Raw genomic sequence first — 23,620 nt, 5'->3', positions numbered from 1 at the left:
TTGCTATTAGGTCTGTAGGCAAGCATTTATACGATAATAGCCAAGAAAAGAGTATAGTCAATAGCAAGGAAGCAAAATAATGGTATTTATCTTTACACAGGATTTAAATTAGCATAGCACTATAAGACACTATGCCACCCAACGAATCACAAAATAAAAAGAATCCACTTCTAAAAATGCTAAAACTATTTGAATGAGAAACTGTTCTAATCTGCAGATGACCAGCAGCTTTTTGGGCATGAGTTCTAAGTACCATGAATATGGGGGAGCCCTCATGGTTCATGCTTTTATAACCCACCTTCATGAATCCAGGAGCCTTTATCAGAGAGAAATGAATTTTGAAGTACATTTGTTATTCCATCTTTTCTATCCCTAGAAAACAATAAATTGCTTGGTAAAGGAAAATACTTTTCTAAGAACGAATCTTCATAAAATAAACTTAACCTTATTAATAATAATAGTTGCTATTAACACTTAACTGAGCACTTCCCAGCTGTGTGCCAGGCCTTGTACTCAGAGCTTCACTTACGTTTTCTTCATGTGATTTTCACAACAACATTGGGAAACGGGTACTGTTATTACAGCATTTGAAAATGAGGAAACTGAAGATAAAAGAACAGTCAATAAATTCCAAGTCACAGTGAAGAGTACATCGGGGACTTGGCCTCTGCAATTTCTGACTCCAAAATCCACGTTTTTAATATAGTAAGGCTTTAGCAAATTGTTGTTGAAGAAAATTCCAAGTCCCTGTGATAACCCAAGACCCCTATGTATATGAACATTAGGAAAAACATTTGGTTTTAAGTTTATTGTGAATTTGTGGGGTTTTAGCATTTTTTTAAAAATTTCAATAGTTTGGGGGGAACACGTGGTGTTTAGTTACAGGGAAAAGTTCTTTAGTGGTGATTTCTGAGATTTTGGTGCACCCATCACCCAAGCAGTATATGATGTATCTTTTGTCCCTCACCCGCCTCCCACCCTTCCTCCCAAGTCCTCAAAGTCCATTGATATTCTTATGCCTTTGCATCCTCATAGCTTAGCTCCCACATATAATGAGAACATACAATGTTTGTTTTTCTTTTCCTGAGTTACTTCACTTAGAATAATGGTCTCCAACTCCATGCAGGTTGCTACAAATGCCATTATTTTATTCCTTTTTATGGCTGAGTAGTATTACATGGTGTGTGTATATATATATATATATATGTATATACACCATGTAAATATATCATTATATATATATACACACCATGTAAATATATATATATGCACCATGTAAATATACATGGTATATATATGGGGGAGGATGGGAGGTGGGTGAGGTGTGTGCATATATATATAATATAATACTATATATATATATACACCATGTAATACTCTCTCTATATATATAGATAGATAGGTATAATTTTCTTTATCCACTAGTTGGTTGATGAGCATTTAGGCTGGTTCCATATTTTTGTGATTGTGAATTTTGCTGCTATAAACATGCGTGTGCAAGTGTCTTTTACATATAATGACTTCTTTTCCTCCAGTAGTGGGATTACTGCATCATATGGTAGTTCTACTTTTAGTTGTTTGAGAAATCTCTGTACTGCTTTCCATAGTTGTTGTACTAGTTTACAGTGTAAAAATGTTCCCTTTTTACCACATCCACACCAACATCTGTTGGTCATATTTTTAACTTATGTCATATTTTTAAATTATGGCCATTCTTGCAGGAGTAAGGTAGTATCATACTGTTGTTTTGATTTGCATTTCCCTGATCATTAGTGATGTTGAGCATTTCTTCATATGTTTGTTGACCATTTGTGTATCTTCTTTTGAGAATTGTCTATTCATGTCCTTAGCCCACTTTTTAATGGGATTATTTGTTTTTTTCTTGCTGATTCAATTGAGTTCCTCATAGACTCTGGATATTAGTCCTTTGTCAGATGCACAGTTTGCAAATATTTTCTTCCACTCTGTGGGTTGTCTGTTTACTCTGCTGCTTATTTTTTTTTTTTTTTGCTATGCAGAAGCTTTTTAATTTAACTAGGTCCCATCTATTTATCTTTGTGTTTGTTCCATTTGCTTTTGGGTTCTTGGTCATGAACTCTTGTCTAACCCAATGTCTACAAGAGTTTTTCTGATGTTATCTTCTAGAATTTTTGTGGTTTCAGGTCTTAGGTTTAAGTCTTTGACCCATCTTGTGTTGAAGTTTCATTCTTCTACATGCCACTTGCCAATTATTCCAGCATCATTTGTTAAATAGGGTGTCCTTTCCCCACTTTATGTTTTTGTTTGCATTGTCAAAGATCAGTTGGCTGTAAATATTTGGCTTTCTTCCTGGGTTCTCTATTCTGTTCCATTGGTCTATGTGCCTATTTTTATACCAGTACCATGCTGTTTTGGTGATGATAGCCTTGTAGTATAGTTTGAAGTCAAGTAATGTGATGCCTCCAGATTTGTTCTTTTGCATAGTCTTGCTTTGGCTATGTGGGATCTTTTTTTTGTTCCTTATGAATTTTAGGAGTGTTTTTTCCAGCTCTGTGAAGAATGATGATGGCATTTTGATGGGTATTGCATTGAATTGGTAGATTGCTTTTGGTAGTATGATCATTTCCACAATACTGATTCTATCCATCCATGAGCATGAAATGTGTTTCCATTTGTGTGTGTTGTCTATGATTTCCTTCAGCAGCATTTGTAGTTTTTCCTGTAGCGATTGTTCATCTCCTTGGTTAGATATATTCCCAAGTATTTTATTTTTCTTGCAGCTGTTATAAAAGGGGCTGGGTTCTTGAATTGATACTAAGCTTGGTCATTGTTGGTGTATAGCAATGCTACTGATTTGTGTACATTGATTTTGTATCCTGAAACTTTACTGAATTCATTTATCAGATCTAGGAGCTTTGTGGATGAGTCTTTAAGGTTTTCTAGGCATAGGATCATATCATCAGCAAACAGCAATAGTCTGACTTCCTCTTCACCCATTTGGATGCCCTTTATTTCTTTTTCTTGTTCTGACTTCTCTGACTAGGACTTCCAGTACAATGTTGAATAGCAGTGGTGAAAGTGGGCATCCTTGTTTTGTACAAGTTCTCTTGGAGAATGCTTTCAATTTTTCCCCTTTCAGTATAATGTTGGCTATGAATTTGTCATAGATGGTTTTGGTTACCTTGAGGTATGTCCCATCTGTGCCGATTTTGCCGAGGGTTTTCATTATAAAGCGATGCTGGATTTTGTCAAATGCTTTTTCTGCATTTTTTGAGATGATCATATGATTATTGTTTTCAATTCTGTTTGTGTGATGTATCACATTTATCGACTTGAGTAGGTTAAACCATCCCTGCATCCCTGGTATGAAACCCACATGATCATGGTGTATTATCTTTTTGATATGGTGTTGGATTCAGTTAGCTAATATTTTGTTGTGGATTTTTGCATCTATGTTCATCATGGACATATATATATATATATATATATATATATATTTTTTTTTTTTTCGATATGGAGTCTTGCTCTGTCGCCCAGGCTGGAGTGCAGTGGCATGATCTTGGCTCACTGCAACCTCCACCTGTCGGGTTCAAGTGATTCTCCTGCCTCAGCCTCCCGAGTAGCTGGGATTACAGGCACATGCCACCAAGCCTGGCTATTTTTTTTTTTTTTTTGAGATGGAGTTTTGCTCTGTTGCCCAGGCTAGAGTGCAGTGGCATGATCTCAGCTCACTGCCACCTCTGCCTCCCAGGTTCACACCATTCTCCTGCCTCAGCCTCCCAAGTAGCTGGGACTACAGGCGCCCGCCACCATGCCCGGCTAATTTTTTGTATTTTTAATAGAGACGAGCTTTCACTGTGTTAGCCAGGACGGTCTTCATCTCCTGACCTTGTGATCTGCCTACCCCGGCCTCCCAAAGTGCTGGGATTACAGGCGTAAGCCACCGCGTCTGGCCACTCCCAGCTAATTTTTGTATTCTTAGTAGAGATGGGGTTTCACCATGTTGGCCAGGCTGGTCTCGGACTCTTTTCCTCGTGATCTGCCCACCTTGGCCTCCTAAAGTGCTGGGATTGCAGGTGTGAGCCACTGCACCCGGCATCATCATGAATATTGCTCTGTAGTTTTCTTTTTTTGTTATGTCCTTTCCTGGTTTTAGTATTAGTGTGATACTGACTTCATAGAATATGTGAATTTTTGCATCTATGTTCATCATGGATATTGCTCTGTAGTTTTCTTTTTTTGTTATGTCTTTTCCTGCTTTTAGTATTAGGGTGAAACTGACTTTGTAGAAGGATTTAGGGAAGATTCCCTATTTCTTTATGTTTGAAACAGTTTCATTAAGATGGGTACCAATTCTTTTTTAATGCCTGATAGAATTCAGCTGTGAATCCATCTGGTCTTGGACTTCTTTTTGTTGGCATTTTTTTAATTACTGTTTCAATCTCACTACTTGTTATTAGTCTCTTCAGAGTTTCTATTTTTTTCCTGGCTTAATCAGGAGGGTTGTATATCTCCAGGAATTTTCCATCTCCTCTAGATTCTCTAGTTTGTGCACATAAAGGTGTTCATAGTAGCCCTAAATGATCTTTTGTATTTCTGTGGTATAAGTTGTAAAATCTTTCATTTGATTTCTAATTGAGCTTATTTGGATCTTCTATCTTCTTTTCTTGGTTAATCTCACTAATGGTCTAATAATTTTATCTTTTTAAAGAACAAGCTTTTTGTTTCATTTGTCTTTTGTATTGTTTTTTATTTGTTTATTTCAATTTCATTTAATTCTGTTCTGATCTTTGTTATTTCTTTTCTTCTGCTGGGTTTGGGTTTGGTTTGTTCTTGTTTCTCTAGTTCCTTGAGGTGTGACCTTAGAGTGTCTATTTGTGCTCTTTCAGACTTTTTTATGTAGGCATTTAAGGCTATGAACTTTCCTTTTAGCACCACTTTTGCTGTATCCTAGAGGGTTTGATAAATTGTGTCACTAGTTTCATTCAGTTCAAAGAATTTTTAAATTTTCATCTTGATTTCATTATTGATCCAAAGATGATTCCAGAGTAGATTATTCAATTTCCATGTATTTATATAGTTTTGAGGGTTCCTTTTGGAGTTAATTTCCAGTTTTATTCCACTGTGGTCTGAGAGAGTACTTGATATCATTTTGATTTTCTTAAATTTATTGAGACTTGTTTTGTGGCCTATCATTTGGTTTACCTTGGAGAATGTTCCATGGGCTAATGAAAAGAATGTATATTCTGCAGTTGTTGGGTAGAATGTTCTGTAAATATCTGTTAAGTCTGTTTGTTCTAGGGTATAGTTTAAGTTCATTGCATTGTTTAGGTGCATTGTTTTTTGTTGTTGTTGTTGACTTTCTGTCTTGATGACCTGTCTAGTGCTATCAGTGGAATATTGAAGTCCTCCACTATTATTGTATTAGCATCTATTGCATTTCTTAGGTCTAGTAGTAATCATTTTATAAATTTGGGAGCTCCAGTGTTAAGTGCATATATATTTAGGATTGTGATATTTTACTGTTGGACTGACCCTTTATCACTATATAATATCCCTCTTTGTCTTTCTGAACTGTTGTTGCTTTAAAGTGTGTTTTCTCTGATATAAGACTAGCACCCCTGTTTGTTTGTGGTATCCATTTGCATGGAATATCTTTTTCCATCCCCTTACCTTAAGTTTATGTGAGTCCTTGTGCATTGGGTGAGTCTCTTAAAGACAGCAGATACTTGGTTGGTGGATTTTTATCCTTTCTGCCATTCTGTATCTTTTAAGTGGCACATTTAGGCCATTTACATTCAATGTTAGTATTGAGATACGAGTTACTGTTTTGTTCATCCTACTAGTTGGTGCCTGAATACCTTGGGTGTTTTTTTTTTCATCATGTTATTGTTTTATAGGCCCTGTGAGATTAATGCTTTAAGATGGTTCAATTTTGGTGTGTTTTGAGGTTTTATTTCAAGATTTAGAATTCCTTTTAGCATTTCTTAGTGATGGTTTGGTACTGGTGAATTCTCTCAGCACTTTTTTTTTTTTTTTTTTTTTGGTCTACAAAAGACTTTATCTGTCCTTCATTCATGAAGCTTAATTTTGCTGGATATAAAATTCTTGGCTGACAATTATTTTGTTTGAGGAGGCTAAAAATATGACCCCAATTCCTTCTGGCTTGTAGGGTTTCTGCTGAGAAATCTGCTGTTAATCTGATAGGTTTTCCTTTATAGCTTACCTGATACTTTTACCTTGCAGCTCTTAAGATTCTTTCCATCATCTTGACATTAGATAACCTGATGACCATGTGCCTAGGTGGAGATCTTTTTGCAGTGAATTTCATGGGTATTCTTTGAGCTTCCTGTATTTGAATGTCTAGATCACTAGTGAGTCTAGGGAAATTTTCATCAATTGTTCCCTTAAATAAGTTTTCTAGACTTTTAGATTCTTCTTTAGATTCTTCTTCCTTATGAACACCAGTTATTCTTTGGTTTGGCCGTTTAACATAATCCCAGACTTCTTGGAGGCTTTGTTCAATTTTATTAAATTCTTTTTTCTTTGTCTTTGTCTGATTGGGCTAATTTGAAAGCCTTGTCTTCGAGTTCTGAAGGTCTCTCTTCTACTTGTTCTAGTCTCTTGTTGACGCTTTCCAGTGCATTTTGTATTTCTATAAATGTGTCTTTCATTTCCAGAAGTTGTGATTGTTTTTCTTTATATCTACTTCTCTGGAGAATTTTTCATCCATATTCTGTATTGTTTATTAAATTTCTTTAAGTTGGTTTTTACCTTTCTCTGGTATCTCCATGAGTAGCTTAATCAACCTTCTGAATTCTTCATCTGGCAATTCAGAGATTTCTTCTTGGTTTGACTGCATTGCTGGCAAGCTAGTGTGGCCTTTTGGGGATGTTATCAAACCTTGTTTTGTCGTATTTCTAGAATTGCTTTTCTGATTCCTTCTGATTTGGGTAAACTATTTCAGTGGAAAAGCCCGGAACTCAAGGTTCAGATTCTTTTGTCCCACAGGGTGACCCCTTGATGTGGTGTCCTCCCCCTCCCTCAAGGGATAGGCCTTCCTGAGAGCTGGACTGCAATGATCATTATTGTTCTTGCACGTCTAGCCACTCAATAGGGCTACCAGGCTCGGGGCTGGTGCTGGGAAATTTCTGCAAAGAGTCCTGTGATGTGATTCATCTTCAGGTCTCCCAGCCGTGGATACCAGCACCTCCTCTGGTAGAGGATGTAGGGGAGTAAAGTACACTCTGTGAGAGTCCTTGGTTATAGATATGTTTAGTGTCCTGGCTTTATCAAATACTGATTATGCTAGCAGTGATGTTTTCACATGGATAGACTCAGGACCTCTGGTTAGCCAGAATGTTGCAGGCAGTGGAATTAGCTGCTGTTTTCTCCTTCCTTGGTACAGGGTTATTCTATAATTTCTATCATGAATTACTGTAATGTCCTGAGTTGGTTGGCCTCCAGCCAGGGGGTGGCACTTTCAAGACAGCACAAGCTATGATAGTAGACAGGGGAATGTAGGCTTGCCCTAAGTTGGCCAGGATAAGTATTTGGGTTTGTCAGGTGATGTGCAGGGCCATCAAGCTCTCAATAGTTTGTGTGTTTTGTGATCAGCTACCAGGGCAGGGAAAAAAATACCATCGGGTTGGGGCAGAGTTAGGTGGGTCTGAGCTCAGACTCTCCTTGTGTAGGGCCTGCCGTGGCCGCTGTGGGGTATGCAGGGTGGTTCTTGGGCCAGTGGAGTTATGTTCCAGAGGTGATTTTGGCTGCCTCTGTTGCCAAGGAAGTTGGGGAAAGCCTGTGCGATAGGCCTTACCTAGCTCCCACACAGTTGGCAAGGCCAATCTTGCTCCCACCACGCCCTGCTAATAGCACCAGTGTCTCCAGGCAGCCAGTGCAGGGCGGTGGTTGGGGGTGGCGGGCAGATCAGACCTTGCCCGTGCTATAATCTTCCCCACTGAGAAAGCAAGTATGGCTTTCAGGTCTCACCTGCCCCTTCCTGTCTGCCCACACTGTCAGTAGTGGCTTCTGTGCTCCTTTCTGTAGCATTTCCCATTCACCACACAGATTCTGCTCAAAAGAGTTTGTGCCCAGTTGAAATTATTACAGAGTTCAGTTGGAGGCGTCTTTCACCCTGTGACCTCTCCCAAATTCTGCCAGCCACCTTTCCCGAGGGCCCCTGTGAGATACAGTCAGGGATGGCTTCCCTGGGCTCGAGCTGGAGAATGGGAGTGCCTCCAAGGCTCTTCCCACTGCTCCTTCTACTTTTATATTTTGCACTAAATTTGTTCCAGCTCTAGGTAAGGTTAAATCCTTCTCCTGTAATCTGGATTTTCAGGTTCCCCAATGGGGTATTTGTTGAGAGGCAAGATTTCCCCCTCCACACTTTGGGAACTCACAGTTTTTACCTATCTTGTGGAATCTGCAGTGGCATGCCGCTTTTTTTCAAAGGATCTGTAAATTCTTTTGGTTTTCCCAGTATGTTCCTGCAGTGGCTCTTGGAGCAAAAGTCAACAGTGTGAGTCTCCACACGTTGCTCTTTCCATCCAAGTTGGAGCTGCACGTCAGCCCTGTCTCCTATCTGCCATCTTCCTCTCCACATCTATTGTGAGTTTTTTGAAGGAAGATGCATTATCTTATTGATCCTATTTTTACTTGCACCATGACATATGTTTCTGAATTTATCTGATGTATGCCACCAAATAATAATCCACATGGAAGACATATATTTATTTACAAAATAAAAAGACCTTTTTGCTGAATGCAGTGTCTGGATGGGATGCCTCTTGAAAATTCTAAAACAAATATTTTTAGGGGGAATTCTGGGAGGACTGTCAAAACTTGAAGTGCATATACGCTTTGACCCAGAAATTTCACTTCTAGCAATTTATTCTATAAGAAATGATTGTACAAATGCACAGAAGTGTTTATACAAAAGTATTTATTATAGCAAGGAAGAAAGAAAGAAAGAAAAAGAAAAGGATGTTTAGAAAGAAAAGGATGTAACCCTTTTTAGTCTGTTTACTAAATTCTAATACATTTGTATAATGAAATATTAGTAAATACTATGCAGTTACAACAAAACATAAGCTGAACTGGAAAATTATTTACATTTTGTTATATGAAAAAAGAAGCTACAGAATAGTCTATACCATATGTTTTCATTTGTGTAAAGAATAAAACGTGCACATTCATGTATATGTGCAGATATTCACCAAATTGCTTATGGTAATGACCTCTCAGGCGGAGGCAGATTCCAGCAGATTGAGGGAGCAGAGACAAAGACTGACCTTCATCTGTCTTTGTGTCCTTCTGAGGTGTTTGAATTATTTACAATTAGTATTACTTTTGCAATTATCATGCCTATTTAAAACAACTGAGGCTGGGCACAGTGGCTTATGTCCATAATCCTGACACTTTGGGAGACTGAGGCAGGAGGATTGCTTGAGGCCAGGAGTCTGAGATCACCCTGGGCAACATAGAGAGGCCCTGTCTCTACAAAATAAATAAGTAAATAAAACACCTGAAACACTAAAGATTTACCCTTAGCTCTCTTCCATAACACCAACCTTCTCAAAAATATGCTACATCCAATTTTTAAGAAGGTCTTGAGCTCAGAACATGTCTATTCTATACTATCAAGCTAATCTTTTAAGTAGCACATAGTAGAATTAAAACCTAAGTAGATTTTGTTATTCTAACTGTTTTATCAACATTTTCAGCAATGTCTTCAATGATCAGAAATCAAGAAAAGAGGATACAGAAAGTAAAAGACCAGGAAAAAATGTTACTAAAATGACTCGTTGCTTGCCTATTCTTTACAGAGGAATGAGGCCCAATTAATTGTGGTGTTACTTGTAATTAGTGCCCTGTGTACTTTTTCTTTTTATGTGAAAATTTAATAAAAGATACCCTGTCTTGTAAACTCTATTTTGAAATAAACTATTCTTGAATCCCTCACAGTAAAACTTCAAACATCTACTAGCTAGTATTCATACATTATAACAATTAATACCTATAAAGTATTCATACATAATAAGGTATTATAATTACCTTATAAGGTAATTAATTATAAGATATAATTTGTGCTTATTCTAATATATTGGAATAATTGTGGTTTTTTATTGTTACTGGTCCCAAGACAATAGAATCTATTTTATTTTATTTTATTCTACTTAAATTTTAATTTAATTTAAATGTTTTATTCAATCTAATTTAGCTTCAAAAAAATCTGGGGGAAGAACTACTTTCACATGAAAGTGAAAGATGTGGTGTAATAGCAAGGACAGAGGACAAATTTCAGCATACTAACAGGGACTCATTTCGTGACTATGAACTCACTGTTCTGTCAATATCAGTGAGGGTAATCAGATAACAAAACATCAGGGCCCCCAGTCAAAACATTTACAAAAGTTTCCCTTTTTTGCATATTAATAATAGTAAAGAAAGAAAACCATTTTGTTACTCTTTAGCAAGTTGGTAACTTCTAGATTATATCTATTCAGTCTGCTTTAATTAAATTTTAATAAATTAGGGGGGTTTATATGTGAACCAAATAAAATGAGAGAAGAACAGATACAAAAATGTATCAGTTGTGTCAAAACATCAGGCACAATGTGGCAGATGGCTAGCTGTCCAAAATAAATCTTATGTTCCTGTTGTATAACCTGGAATTGTCACTGAGAAACAGCTGCCCAGCAAGAGTCTCTATTTCCCAATCCTGCCTCCCCTTGTATATGGGTGTGGCCTGAGGGTTCTCATTAACAGAATGTGGACAGAGCAATATGTGGCACTTTCAGGTCAAAGTGTTAACATGCATGGGTGTTCTTCCTAACTTTATTTTCCCCTCCATGGGCTGGATGCAGAGGACATGAGGGTTATTATAGGGGATGGCAGAGCCACAGGGCAGAAGGGAGTCTGGGTAACTGAATCTCTGCAAGGAGGGGAGCTGCCCTCCTGCCAGGAAGACTCACTGCTGACAGTTACATGAGCAAGAAATCGGCCTCTGGTGCTGCAGCCTTCTTAAATGGATGGTGTCTATTATAGCAGCTAGCAGCAGCCCTAACCTATGCAGACAACAAATGGAGTAGGGCATGCATGCTCTCACCAGAAGATCCTCACGCTTCTGCTCTCAAGGACAATGTTAGAACTGTAAGCACATCCAATTTTAAGTGAATTTTTAAAATATAAAGTGTAATATTTATCTCTTAGATCAGTTAGCTTTACTGAAAGATTAATTTTAATTTTACCAGGTAGTGATAAAATAGCCAGTAATAGAATTCTAGAGAGACTTTTACTTAAATTATTTTACCTTTAATTTTCCTCATGGGCATGTTTGGGCATTCCATGCAGTAATGGTGAATGCCTTCTGCAGAGCTTATTGGTACAATATAAAATTCATTATGAAGTCTGTAAACAGTATACATGAATTTAACATAAAAGTGCTATGAGCCAAAAACTGTCATAGTTCTTTTAAGCACTTTGTAATGCTATTTTCAGTTGGGTTTATTCTTTTCAGCAAAGACCATCTGTTTAAAAGGATTAAACATTATTTCACTGATAGATGTTAAACGTATTAAAAGTTATTTTAACATGTAAGAATTCATTTTCAAGTACAGGCATGCTGAATTTCCCTCCAGTCAAAGGTGAACTTTGAGAATAAATATTGTCAACTTTTTCTCCAAAGGGAGGAGAAAAACAGAATCTTCATGTCTTCTGTACCTTTTGATGTTTGCTTTTCTGTATATGTCTGTTATTAGTGGAGGAAAATATTTGTATTTTATTTTACATCTAGGCTATTGTGATACTAAAATTTAGACAAATAATTCAGACATCAAATGAAGATATTAAAATTCAGGTTTTATTATTTGTTCAGTTATAATAATTTAAAGTTAATATTTGCTGTATTCTCAGAGCAAAAATGTATTTCTGTACCACTGTCCTGTATAAATTTGTTACCCAAGATAGTGACTAGTATGAAAGGAGAGGGAAGAGGGTGACAGATGGAAATGATTGCTGTAGGACAGTCCATCTGGCCAGATGCGGTGGGGGAGGGGAGAAGAAGTGGGAGAGAGATGGTCCTACAGATGCTCCCATGGGTAAATGATGGGTGCATCCCTCCCTGCAGCCGGGCTGTGCCTGTACTTCACAGTCCTCTAAGAGGTGTCATTCAGGCCACCTCACTCAGCCTATGCCCAACCCCACTCACGTTCCCTTTCCTTATGGGCTGCCCCCGCGACTGACTTCCATGATGACTGGTTCTCATTAGGCCCCTTGTTTCTACATCAGCCTTAGATCATTAAGACAAAGACATACTTGCTACCCTCATAGCACATAACCACGCCTGGCAGATGAAAATCAAACAAAAAGCATTAGGCAGTCTTAGAGCATTATCTTGTTTCCTTACTAATCACATCCAGACCAGATATTTTCTAATCACAGTTTCGTATCATGTTAACTTTTTAAGCATAAAATGTGTATGTAGTAAAAAGTGCTTTTCAAGCTGTACCAATAGGAAGTCAGCTATGTTTGAGTGAGGCTTATTTTGCTACCATAGTTTAAAGATCACCTAAAGGCTCAAGCTTGAACCCTGGGCAGCTGGTTAATGTTTTTGCTCCATGACCACAGTTCACACCTGAAGCTTAGCCAAGTCACTCCCCAAGAGAATCAAGCCCTAAAGTAAAAATGGATCAGCACAAGACCGTCAATCAGTGCCACAGGGAAAAAAAGTTCGCATTCACTGGAAGCATTATCTGTGTGTGTGTGCATATATATACACACACACACACATATATTTCTGCACATTAGACATATATATTTCTGCACATTAGACAAAATCCACTAGCAAATTTGAAACAATTCGGATGGCTAAATTTGGAGTCACACTGCCTTTATTTCATTCAGTGTGTTCCATAACCTCAGCCTCTTCCACATTGTTCTACAGCTTCTCCATTACTTTGCAAACTGAATCAGTGAATCCCCCACCATGCGTGAACCACTTTATCCTCATGGCCAGTTTCTAGGAATCTATTGCTGCATTCTTCCCAGCGGGTAACTCCCCCATTCTCTACCAACACAAACTTCCACTCCACCACTGTATCTGCAGGCAAGAAAATGGAATGAGACCAGAACCCATCCTTGTTATAGTGGAGTGGGATATAAGTGTTCCATCTCCCAAGACACTCATGGTCTCCAGTTACTGCAATGAATTGCACATCAGTGCTTGTGACATAATGGACCTGGAACCTGACACTAACTTGCTGAGATCCTGCAGGCATCACTGCTACCCTTTCTGTTTTCCCATGCACTTGCTGATCTCTTGCTTCCACCAGAGTGCTTCTTCCATTGTCCATTCCCTGATTTAGGCTTAACACTGGAGCCTTAAGACTGCCACCCACACCAACATCCCCGCAAGATGAGTGCCTAGACACCATTTCCCACTCCTCATGGTCAACCCGGTCCTGACTGTTCAAATGAGAGAGGCTCATTTCTTCTTTAGCTCTGTTCCTGAGCAGGTTGCTAGAAGGCAACTTCTCTGCAAAACATGTAGCTGCTTTAGCAGATATCTCTTGTCCTTTTTGGAATCCCCATTCTCCCATAGGAGATTCAAGGCTTTCATTTCTTGAAACTTCAGAGTAACTCCTAGAGTTACTGGTCTCAGAGGTAGCTGGAGCTTCTGTGTCTGGAAACTGTCCAGAAGGAACATGTTCTCTTGAATTGTCACAGACTTCCCTGGAAGGATTCTGCAATCTCTGTGATGCTGCTTGCAGGTTACCAAGGTCTTTGGTCTTAGAAATCAAATGTCCATTGCTTTCTTGGAGATGCTCTAAGAAATCAAAGGAAAAACGTAATAGACTCAGGTAGTTCATTTAAGAAAAAAGTCAGGCTGAGAAAATAGATTTAGTTACTGAAAGCTTTACTACTAATCAATCTGCAATTCACAAAGTCCCCCTCTATTAAAATCAAGTACTACTTAATTAACCAGTATGCTCCCAACACTGTGCTCTAAGAATACACATGTATATCTGACAACAAAAGGGACATCCAGGAGTATCAGTGTGCCAGCACAAGTGTAAATGAAGTGGTAAGCTGTAGAGGCAGACGTGTAACCCCCCCATGGTCCCCAGTCTCCACAGTCCAGGCCATACTGGCATGCAGCCAAGTTAAGTTGCTTGGCTCCTATCATCAAAGAATGTTGTCCAGGCTGTGGGGCAAAGGGCTGCGTGGCTACCTTACAAACCAGAAGAGTACACTTGTTCTCCCAGGGGAGGCGTGCAGGGCAGGGATTGGCTCTCGCGGACCTGCGGGCAGATCAGCAGGAGCTGTCACCCTGGGGAGATACAGAGAACAGTAGTGCATCCCTGGGCAGGAGTGGAGGGAAAATTGGGGGAAAGGGCTGGTTTCTCCTTGCCAATCCCATATGCATTAGGAATCTCCTCAACAAAACGGTGTTTTGTACCCCCTTCCATTGTAAGCACTTTTTAAAAAATGTTCTTAAAAATACAAAATCCAAGTCCTCTAAAAATGCAGTTTCCTTCTTGGCCATGCCATTGGTAATCCAAATAGCTCCCTACAAGATTGAAATCTCCAAATCATACATACAATCAGCACAGCTGTGGTTTTATGTGGGGGTGGTGGTGGTATGGGGACAACAGTCTTGTTTCATTTTATCCCCCCCTTTTTTTTTTTTTTGAGATGGAGTCTCGCTCTGTCGCCCAGGCTGGAGTGCAGTGGTACGATCTCGGCTCACTGCAACCTCTGCCTCCCGTGTTCAAGCGATTCTCCTGCTTTAGCCTCCCAAGTAGCTGGGACTACCGGCGCCTGCTACCACGCCCAGCTAATTTTTGTATTTTTAGTAGAGACAGGGTTTCACCATATTGGCCAGGCTGGTCTCGATCTCCTGACCTTGTGATTTGCCTGCCTCGGTGATGGTGGGAGTTGGAAGTGATAATGAACAAATATTATTCTGGATTCCCAACTTTTCAACCTAAAGCATGAGATTGGTCTTCAGAAAAAAGATAAGTGAACTGTCTAGGCATCCCAGACCAATCACAGTAAAGGCACACGGGCAGATTTTCATATGGCTGCACATGAACACCACTGGGCTAAAAATAAAGTTCACAGATGTCATTTTCACCATTAGGCTTCTGTCCAGGCATGGGCAGCTTGCCAAGGGAGGGCCCTGGACGGTAAGGTTTTCTGCCAGTGTTCGCTGTCTGCTTAGCAAACGGTCCCTAAAATATAGAAATTTAAACCCAGATGTCAATTCTACTCATCAGGGTTGGGTCCCCTATTTAAGTAGTCCCTTCCTAGGGATGACCATCCGGCCCTATTCTGGGGCAGCCTGGGGGGGACTGCCGACAGTGCTGAAACGGGTGACCAAGGCACAGCCCCAGGGCCTCAGCCACAGCCTTCATGGCCAGAGTCCAACCTGAACTTTGCCTTCCTAAAGAAGCGTCCAGATAGCAGGAGGCGCCCGCAGTTCGGGTGTTCCCCAACCCAGCTCTTCATGGGCTGTACGATGGGAGGATGTGAGACTACCAGGATTGGGACTTAGAAAATGTCCCTGCTTGGGCAGAGATCGAAGAGGCTTGTAGGATCCCCTAAACCTAAGCCCTCCTTTCCAAAGGCCAGGAAGGGGCGCCGCCACTGCAGCCGCCCGCACTGCACCAAGCGCCGCCAAGCGGAGGAGCTCATCCCCGCCGGAGGGGCAGGACCAAGCCCTCAGGCGCGGGCGCTGAGGGACTCGGCAAGGGCGCGGCCCTTGGAGGACCAGCCAAGAAACCTGCCTGCGTGTACCAACCAGCCTGGGAAGCCGAGGGGCGTGGGGACGGCCCAGTCCCCTTAGGAGAGCCCGTCCGCAGGAATGGGCCCCTAGGAAAGCTCCAGGTGGGTTTGTCTCTTTCCTCCCTTCCTCGATGAACCTCAAAGCTCTGGCAGATGTGCCCTGGAGTCACGGGGGGAAGAATACCTGGTTTGGTGACCAGCTCCTGCCCGGAAGGTCCAGGGCTCAGTCCGCCGCTGCCACTCTGTTGGCCTCCCGGAATCGCAGCTCCCCCAAGAGGGGCGTCTTTCTCCTGCTCTGCATCCCCGTCCTTCCCGGTGTCGCCAGGGCCGCCCCTCAGCAGCCAAACGAAAAGTGCTCCGGCCAGACCCCCTCCAACCAGCAGGGCGGACCAGACGGCGCCCATGGCTGAGAGGCCGCGGCCGCAGGAGACGACAGGGACTGGGACCGGGGCTCAGGTCACGCAGGCAGAGCCACACCTACCCCGCCCGCTCCAGCCTTTTACGGTTTCTGCGCTGGGCACTCCGGCGGAGCCCGGCCCTGCGCGACCAGTACTCAACTTTCCCAGCCCCGCCCCGCTCCCCGCCCCTGGGCTGCAGCCCCTGGCTCCCTCCCGGGGAATACTCCATTGCTCTTCTGTCCCTACACTTTCTGTTCCCGGCCTTGCCAGTTGCCAGCGGCCAGGGGCGCAGGGGTCGGCGTTCCACGTGTGTCCCGCGTGAAGAACCCAAGTGCGCACAACTGCCCCGCGCAACCGGGACCTGCCCCACCGCCTTTCCTTCTCCCGCCTGCTGCCCGCGAGGCCCAGCCCTGCCTCGGCCCGCGCCGGGCACCTCGGCGCCTCCTCCCCAGGAAAGCTCAGCAGCAACGCGGTCAGCTAGAGGCCGAGAGCTTCCTGGAACTTGGAGGTGGGAGAGGCCGCGGGCTTCGGTGACGCGCGGGCTGGAGCGCGGGCTAGAGCGGTGGCGCATTCGGGTGGGATGGGTGGCCCGGAGGACGGCGGGCGCGGTGCGGGGAAACTGGGAGCCCTAGTGGAAGCTCCGCTCCGCCGCCAGCTCAGCGCCCTTAGCCTCCCCAAGCCTCCGCCTCCTCGCCTGTAAAATGAAAGGATTGGACTCAGGACCATCCATCTAAAGATGCCAGTCAGCTCAACCACATCCAGTCTCGTCCTCTTTGGGCGTGTATGGCTGCTGCGAAATGCGCGCCCATCTGTGTGAACTGGATGTTGTCCATGGACGAGCTCCTACAGATAAGTTCGTTAATAAAAACAGCAGCTCTTTATTAAGCACTGTCTGTATTCCAGATGTTTTAAGTGTGTATCTAATTTAATCCTCACAAGATAACAACCCTGTGCGGTGTTATATATATTCTTTGTAAATCCTTTCCTCTGCTGATCTGATGACTTTGCACAACAGCTTCAAGCTGATGGTCCCCAAGTCTATGTCTGCAGCTCACACCTTTCCCTTGGACTCCGACATTCAACTGCTAAAGGCCACAGATGCCAAACACCTGCCTTGGAGTAATTGCTATAATTGCTCTCTCTGGTAGGGCAAATTATCTAATGTGCCCCTTGCTCCGAATGGACAGTAGCCCTTAACGGGGTGCAAGGTTCTGCCAGTGGGGTTACTGGAGGGCTGATGCACGCCTTGATGCAGGCCACAACTTCTGTAATCATAAGAGAGGGGGTGGAGGAGAGGTGAGGGCGAAGACTGCCTACTGGGTATCTCTTTGTGGATGTCTAATAGACATCTCAAACCCAACTCATCCAGACCTGAACTCCCCACCTAACTCCCCAAACCTACTACTCTCCCCACCTTCCCCATCTCAGGAAGTGGCAACCACATCCTTCCCATTGCTGCAAAACAAAACACAGCAAGCTCCCACAGGCCACTTTCAAACCACCAGTCAGCGTGATCCTGTTAAAACACCCCAGTTCTCTGCTCAAGACCCTCCAGTTGCTCCAGATCACACGGAAGAAACTTTAAGACCCTACAGGATCTGTTCCCCATGACCACTGTGCGCTCGTCTCCATCTTGCCACCTTCAACCACACTGGCTTCCTTGCCTAGAGTCATCCTTCCTGCAGACATCCTCTCTCTCTCATCCCCTTCAGGTCTTGGCACAAGTGTCATCTGCATCCCCACTACCCCCTCCCCTGCCCAGCCCTTCCTTGACAATCCCAGTTTTAATTACAGTCCTACTCCCTATATCCTTCCCCTGCTCCATTGTTCTCATTAGCACTTAGGGCATCATTTCTAATACACTCTACAATCTGTGTGTCTGTGGTTTAATTTCTCTTTCCTCCCTTCAGAGTGTAAATGACAGCAGGGATGATTGTCCTTTGTTCTCTGCTGAATTCTTAGCACCTGTAACCTTTCCAGAGTGAGCGCTTAGAAGTACAGGTTGAATGAACGAATTAAAAGCCCCAGGTAATTTCACTCTAGAGCATTATTTGCATTTTCCTTACATAGATTCCATATGCATTTTTAGCCCACGTGGATATTACCTTTCCTTGAAATTCATTTTATGTATAATAAAAAGTGACCGTAAAGCTATATTTTTAAAAGAATGAATGTCACTGTATAAAATAAGATTCTTCCAGCCTGGGCAGCATAGCAAAACCCTGTCTCTACGGAAAAATACAAAAATTAGCTGGGCAAGGCGGTGGCGTCTGTAGTCCCAGCTACTCGGGAGGCTGAGGATCACTTAAGCCTGGGAGGTGGAGGCTGCAGTGAGCCATGATCATGCCACTGCACTCCAGCCTGGGTGACAGAGGAAGACCATCTCAAAAAATTTGATAAAAATAAAAGATCCCTTGCATGCGCGGTTCACATAGGGTTTGTGCTCCTATGAGAGTCTAATGCCACTGCTGATCTGATAGGAGGTGCAGCTCAGGCAGTAAAGTTCGCTTGCACACCACTCACCTCCTGCTGTGCAGCCTGTTTCCTAACAGGCCTCAGACCAAGGTTTGGGGACTCCTGTCTAAGGGGTAAAATCCCAGAGAATCTGTAAAATCCTTCAGATGTAAGCCCCACTATTCACTTATAATACCTAAAAGGCTCTTAATATTTATTGTTGTCATAAATTTCCATTCATTTTTTTAAAATAATACCAAAAATTATTTTCTCAACCCATCAGAATTATTTTTACATTGTATCATATTGATCATGCAACATTTTTTTTAATTTACTTTTTTCTTTGGGAATCCCAAGAAGCTAATGCAACATTTTTAAAGAACATTATTTGGCCTTCCTTTTGGCTTTTCCAAACTTAAGTGTTGGCTCATTGATTTCTGTGTTGCTGCTCTTTTAAAAAATTGATTAAAAAACAGTCATAGTCATATGTTTATATTAAAGATTCATAGCCACATATCCTAAAAACATTCTTGCCGCACTGGTGATACCCATGCTTATCACTATACAATTGCAAAATAATCATGTTTGCCTCCATATAGAAAACTGTGAGTGCCTAGGAAGATAGTGTTGTCAGGGAGCAAAAAAGGCAAGCACATTTGTGCGGACAAAGGAGGAAGATGATGAGTTCTGCTGGGATGTGTTAAATTGGAGGCCCGAGCAGGAAGTTGGAACTGAGTTTCTTTAGTTTAAGAAAAGGTTCAAGGCTGGAGATATTGGAAATTCTGCATAGAGATGTGGTAATTAAATCCATAATAAAGATTAATGTTATAAAGCGAAATGAAGGATGGATGAGTCCTTGGCACAATTGCAAGAAGAAAGATTGGGAAGTTGCCTCCATGTTGCTATTTATATTGCAATTCTGTCTTGAGATTACATTTTATGGGCCATAATGTGGAACCTATTTTCTAATTGATATTATTCTATTTAACAAAGTATGAATAGATATAGATGGATATTTTAAAGTTTATTTTATTATATATTTTTTCCTTTAAACTTATGCAAGAAATGATTGCCCAATCCTGGCTTAGAGGGATGAGGACAGAACAATGAAAAGCAACTCTGTTTGCAAAGTCAGAGAGACTAAAGACTGTGGGAAGGAAGAGCCAGAGAAGAAGGAGAACCAAAATCAGATAGAAAAGCAGTTCAAGAAGGTGGTGGGGAGGGGGAATGGAGGCATTGCTCTGCAGAACTGAAGTCGATAGAGAACTGAAGGGAAAATGGTTGCATTTGGCACATAAGAGGCCATCAGTAGCTCTGGATTGTTTGTGGGGGTGGGAGTTGGATTTCAGAATGCTAAGGTATAAATATTTTGAAAGGATAAGAAGTCCAGCATTGAGTTATCTCTCTCTTGAGAAATGTGGAGGCAAAAGGTTGGAGAGAAATTGAAGGGTTGCTTAAGAATAGAACAGGATACCCAGCGCTTTGGGAGGCTGAGGTGGGAGGATCTCTTGAGGCCAGGAGTTCGAGACCAATCTGGGCAATGGAGGGAGACCCTCCCCCACCAACCCCCCCCCCCAAAAAAAAGAAAAGAAATAGACCAGGACTCAGGGCATTTGCTATAAACCAAGAGAGACTTAAGCACAATCGGGAGCAGGAAAGAGCCAGTGGAGACTGAGCTTGAAGACATGAGAAGCAGAGGAAATATTTTTTCATGGGACTTTCATAAGGTACAAGAGGGATATGGGTCAAGAATGCCAGTGGAAGAATTGGCCTTGGATGAAGGAAAGAGAGGAGAAGGGCATGAAAAAAAGAAAAGAATGAAAATAGACACATTTTGTGCCACAAAGGAAGTAGTCAGTGAGGTTATCAGCTGAGTGGGAGAAAGGAAATCCGGCTGGAGTTTTAAGAAAAGCAGAGAAAGTAGATAATGACCACTGGGAGAAGACATGGCCAGTAGAAGGGCTGTCTGTGGAGTCCTGTTGCCTCTCCACAGTGGGGTATAATAAGAAAGAGATTTGGTCTTGTCCTTTTGTTGCTGGCACAGAGAGCCTAGAACCCTTGGGATTTGTCATTCCTAATGGGATCCTTTCGATCACACCAGGTTTTCTCTTATGGTATCAGTATTTTTGAGGTTTGTCTCATCCCCAGTTTAGATCATAAATCCCTTGCTGGTCACAACTTGGACATCTTTGTATTCCCTGGAATGTCAAGGCCATCATCTAATAGGCCTTCTTTTTATTGTTTTTGTTTATTGAATAACTAAAATATGCAGGCACCAGGCTAAGTGCTTTATAAAGATTATCTCATCCTTATAAATGGAATGCTTGGAGGGAAGTAATCTGTCCAAGGTCATACAGTTAATGAGTGACTGAGCTAGGATTTGAACCCGGTGTTCTGACCCCCAGGACCTACTCTGAAACCCTAGCTACACTGAAGTCTGATGATTCTTAAACTATGTTCAAATTTCAAAGCATAGATTTTAGAAGTGAGTGTGCAAATTTGGATGTGTGACACTAGAGAACCCTTATGGGAGTGTTTCAGTGTTTATGGTGACTTTCAGACTTGTTCTTGATCTGTAATAACTCTCTGCAACCCCTCTCTCCATTAGGGGAATGCACTTATCACCCTCAGCACCTGTCCATTGCTGTCAGACCTCTGGCTCCTGGGGAGCCACATAACATTAACCACAAATACAACCTCTCTGCAAAGCAGTCACATTGGAGCTGCCGAGTTTCAGGTTTCACAGAGACATTTTCTAACTGAAACTGTTTGCAAACCTCTGACTCATCTTAGTTCCAGAATAGACTCAAGGCTGACATCAGTCATGCTAAGTCATTAAAACTTTAGAAAAGGGAGATCTGTGTTAGACAACTAGCTCACTATCTACAGAAAAATAAAGCTGGATTACTACTTTGTACCACATAAATGCTGAACTCCAGATGAAATAAAGTCCTAAATGTAAATGGTAAAACTATGAATAGAACAAAATCCAGGAAACTGGCAATGTGACATTGCCTAACATAGGAGGCCAAAAAAATTTTGACTTCATTAAAATTATGCTACCTGGTCAATGAAGGGTGCCATAAACAGTTACTAGATAGAGCCAAACTGGGGGAAGATATTTGTGTTGTCTAAAACTGACAAGAGACTAATACCTAGCTCTACAACGAACTCTTACAAATTGACAAGAAAAAGATGCAAGATCCAATATAAAAATGGATGAGGGACGCTCTTTCCTCAGTGCCCAGAACAATGACTGGAACATAATAGGCATAGTAATTTTTGGCTGAACAAAATTAGACACAAAAATGTTTAAACTCATTGATAGTCAGATAAGTGCAAATTAAAACAATGATATGCCATTTTACATCCATCAGAGAGACAAATATTAGAAAGAAGTTGTGTGGTGCTGCTGTTGGGAGAGTCAACAGGTACAAACACTCTGGAAAAGTGTTGTGAAGCTAAGTATGCACATAGCCAATGGCTGTGCAATCCCACTCCTCAACATGTAGGCCCAGGGAAAAATGTGCACAAGACTGTAAGGGACATACAGTGTTACTTGGGCCAACGGCAAGTTCAAGGCCCCTGGCTGTTCATCATAGGGTAATAACTAAGTAAAATGCAATAGATGCCTATGAAATACTATGCAGTAGTTAGAACAATGAACATGATCTACACATAACATAATTAAATCTTAAATACATAATGGTGACTAGAAAGGCAAGAAACAATGACTTACAGTACAATAATATTTATGCAAGTTGAAAATACATAAACACTCAAAATAGCACTACTGAGGCTTCAAAGATACATGCATATTTAGGGACAATTCTTAACACATTAAAGGAAGTGGCTTTGGTGGGCAAAAGCCTAGGAATAGGAGCTGGGATAAAAGGAGAATGAATAAATAAATAAAGAGGTCCAGGGTGGGGTCTGAATTCTGCTTTCCTAACAAGCTGCCAGTTGATACTGGTCTGTTGGCCTCACTGTAAGTAGCAAGGAGACTAAGGAGTAAGGTGAACTCAAACCTTGCAGGCTTAAAGAGGAAGTGAGGAAGAATGGAGGGAAATACGAGGGAGGAAGGAAGAGGAGAACAGGTAAGTTTTGAAGGGTGGAGTCAGGGAGAGTCCAGGGCAGGGGCAGCGGGCCCAGCACACAGAAAAGGGAAGAGCCCATGGGTGCCATTGGCAATCTCTGCTTCCTCCAGTAAGACCTGCCGGACCATGCCATGCACTCCAGCTCCTCACACAATTAGATACAATTCAAATAACTGTAATCATGAGTGAAAGACTCCCAATTCCCACCAGGTGCACACTGTTACTAGAGAGAATGTAGGCCAAATTTCTCCTCAGAGAGATCCTCCCCAACCAAAGTTGGCCCTCACCCTCACTTCCACAGGCCTGCCCCCTGCTATTCTCCATCCCTGCACCCCATTAATTGCCGATGTCACTCTCCATATTATCTTCTTTGATTAAAGGTGTGTTTCCCTCACTGGATTGTAAGCTCACAAGGGCAGGGAATTTATAGGTTTCTCCCAGTGACCTATAGGGTGCCTAGTGTCCTACATGGTAGAGATTCAAAATATGTATTTATTGAGTGAATGAATAAATGAATATCAAGAATGGTCAAGCACTAGCATGTACTACCAAAATATAGGATGTAAATGTCCAAGACATTTTTTTAAAAGCATTGACAGTTATCTTCTTGGGAGAGAATGAGGTAGATTAGACCAGGACAGATCTAGCAAAGCCACCATGAGGGCAAAGTTTGGGGTGTCCCTTTATCTTGTTTCTTGTCTTCTTCCTCTTTTTGGTATTATTCTCTCTTTTTTTTTTTTTTTTTTTTTTTTTTTTTTGTGAGACAGAGTCTCACTCTGTTGCCCACACTGGAGTGCGGTTGGCACAATCTCAGCTCATGGCAACCTCCGCCTTCTGGGTTCAAGTGATTCTCCTGCCTCAGCCTTCTGAGTAGCTGGGATTACAGGCATGTGCCACCACGCC

At 41.8% G+C, this 23,620-nt stretch overlaps 2 protein-coding genes across 7 annotated transcripts in view; one reads left to right on the top strand and one right to left on the bottom strand.

The window, feature by feature from the left end:
- CCDC158 (coiled-coil domain containing 158) overlaps positions 1 to 9,912 on the top strand; it is a 110,525-nt gene extending 100,613 nt beyond the window's left edge. For all 6 annotated transcript variants that reach the window (XM_054486017.2, XM_054486018.2, XM_054486014.2 and 3 more), the window contains one exon: positions 9,705 to 9,912. In XM_054486017.2, coding sequence (XP_054341992.1) covers positions 9,705 to 9,781 — 77 coding nt within the window. In that variant the 3' untranslated portion in view covers positions 9,782 to 9,912. The remainder of the gene's footprint in view (positions 1 to 9,704) is intronic.
- Positions 9,913 to 11,820: 1,908 nt separating this feature from the next.
- Positions 11,821 to 16,629, bottom strand: STBD1 (starch binding domain 1). Its single transcript, XM_054486019.2, has 2 exons — positions 15,953 to 16,629; positions 11,821 to 13,807 (listed from the first exon to the last, which is right to left on the bottom strand). Exons 1-2 carry the CDS (start codon positions 16,170 to 16,172, stop codon positions 12,951 to 12,953), a joined length of 1,077 nt encoding a protein of 358 aa, XP_054341994.1. The 5' UTR covers positions 16,173 to 16,629; the 3' UTR covers positions 11,821 to 12,950.
- Positions 16,630 to 23,620: the final 6,991 nt, after the last annotated feature.

Source organism: Pongo pygmaeus, chromosome 3, assembly GCF_028885625.2.
Source record: "Pongo pygmaeus isolate AG05252 chromosome 3, NHGRI_mPonPyg2-v2.0_pri, whole genome shotgun sequence".
In the NCBI taxonomy this organism is placed as follows: domain Eukaryota; kingdom Metazoa; phylum Chordata; class Mammalia; order Primates; family Hominidae; genus Pongo; species Pongo pygmaeus.
This window is presented reverse-complemented; position numbering and strand designations above follow the sequence as displayed.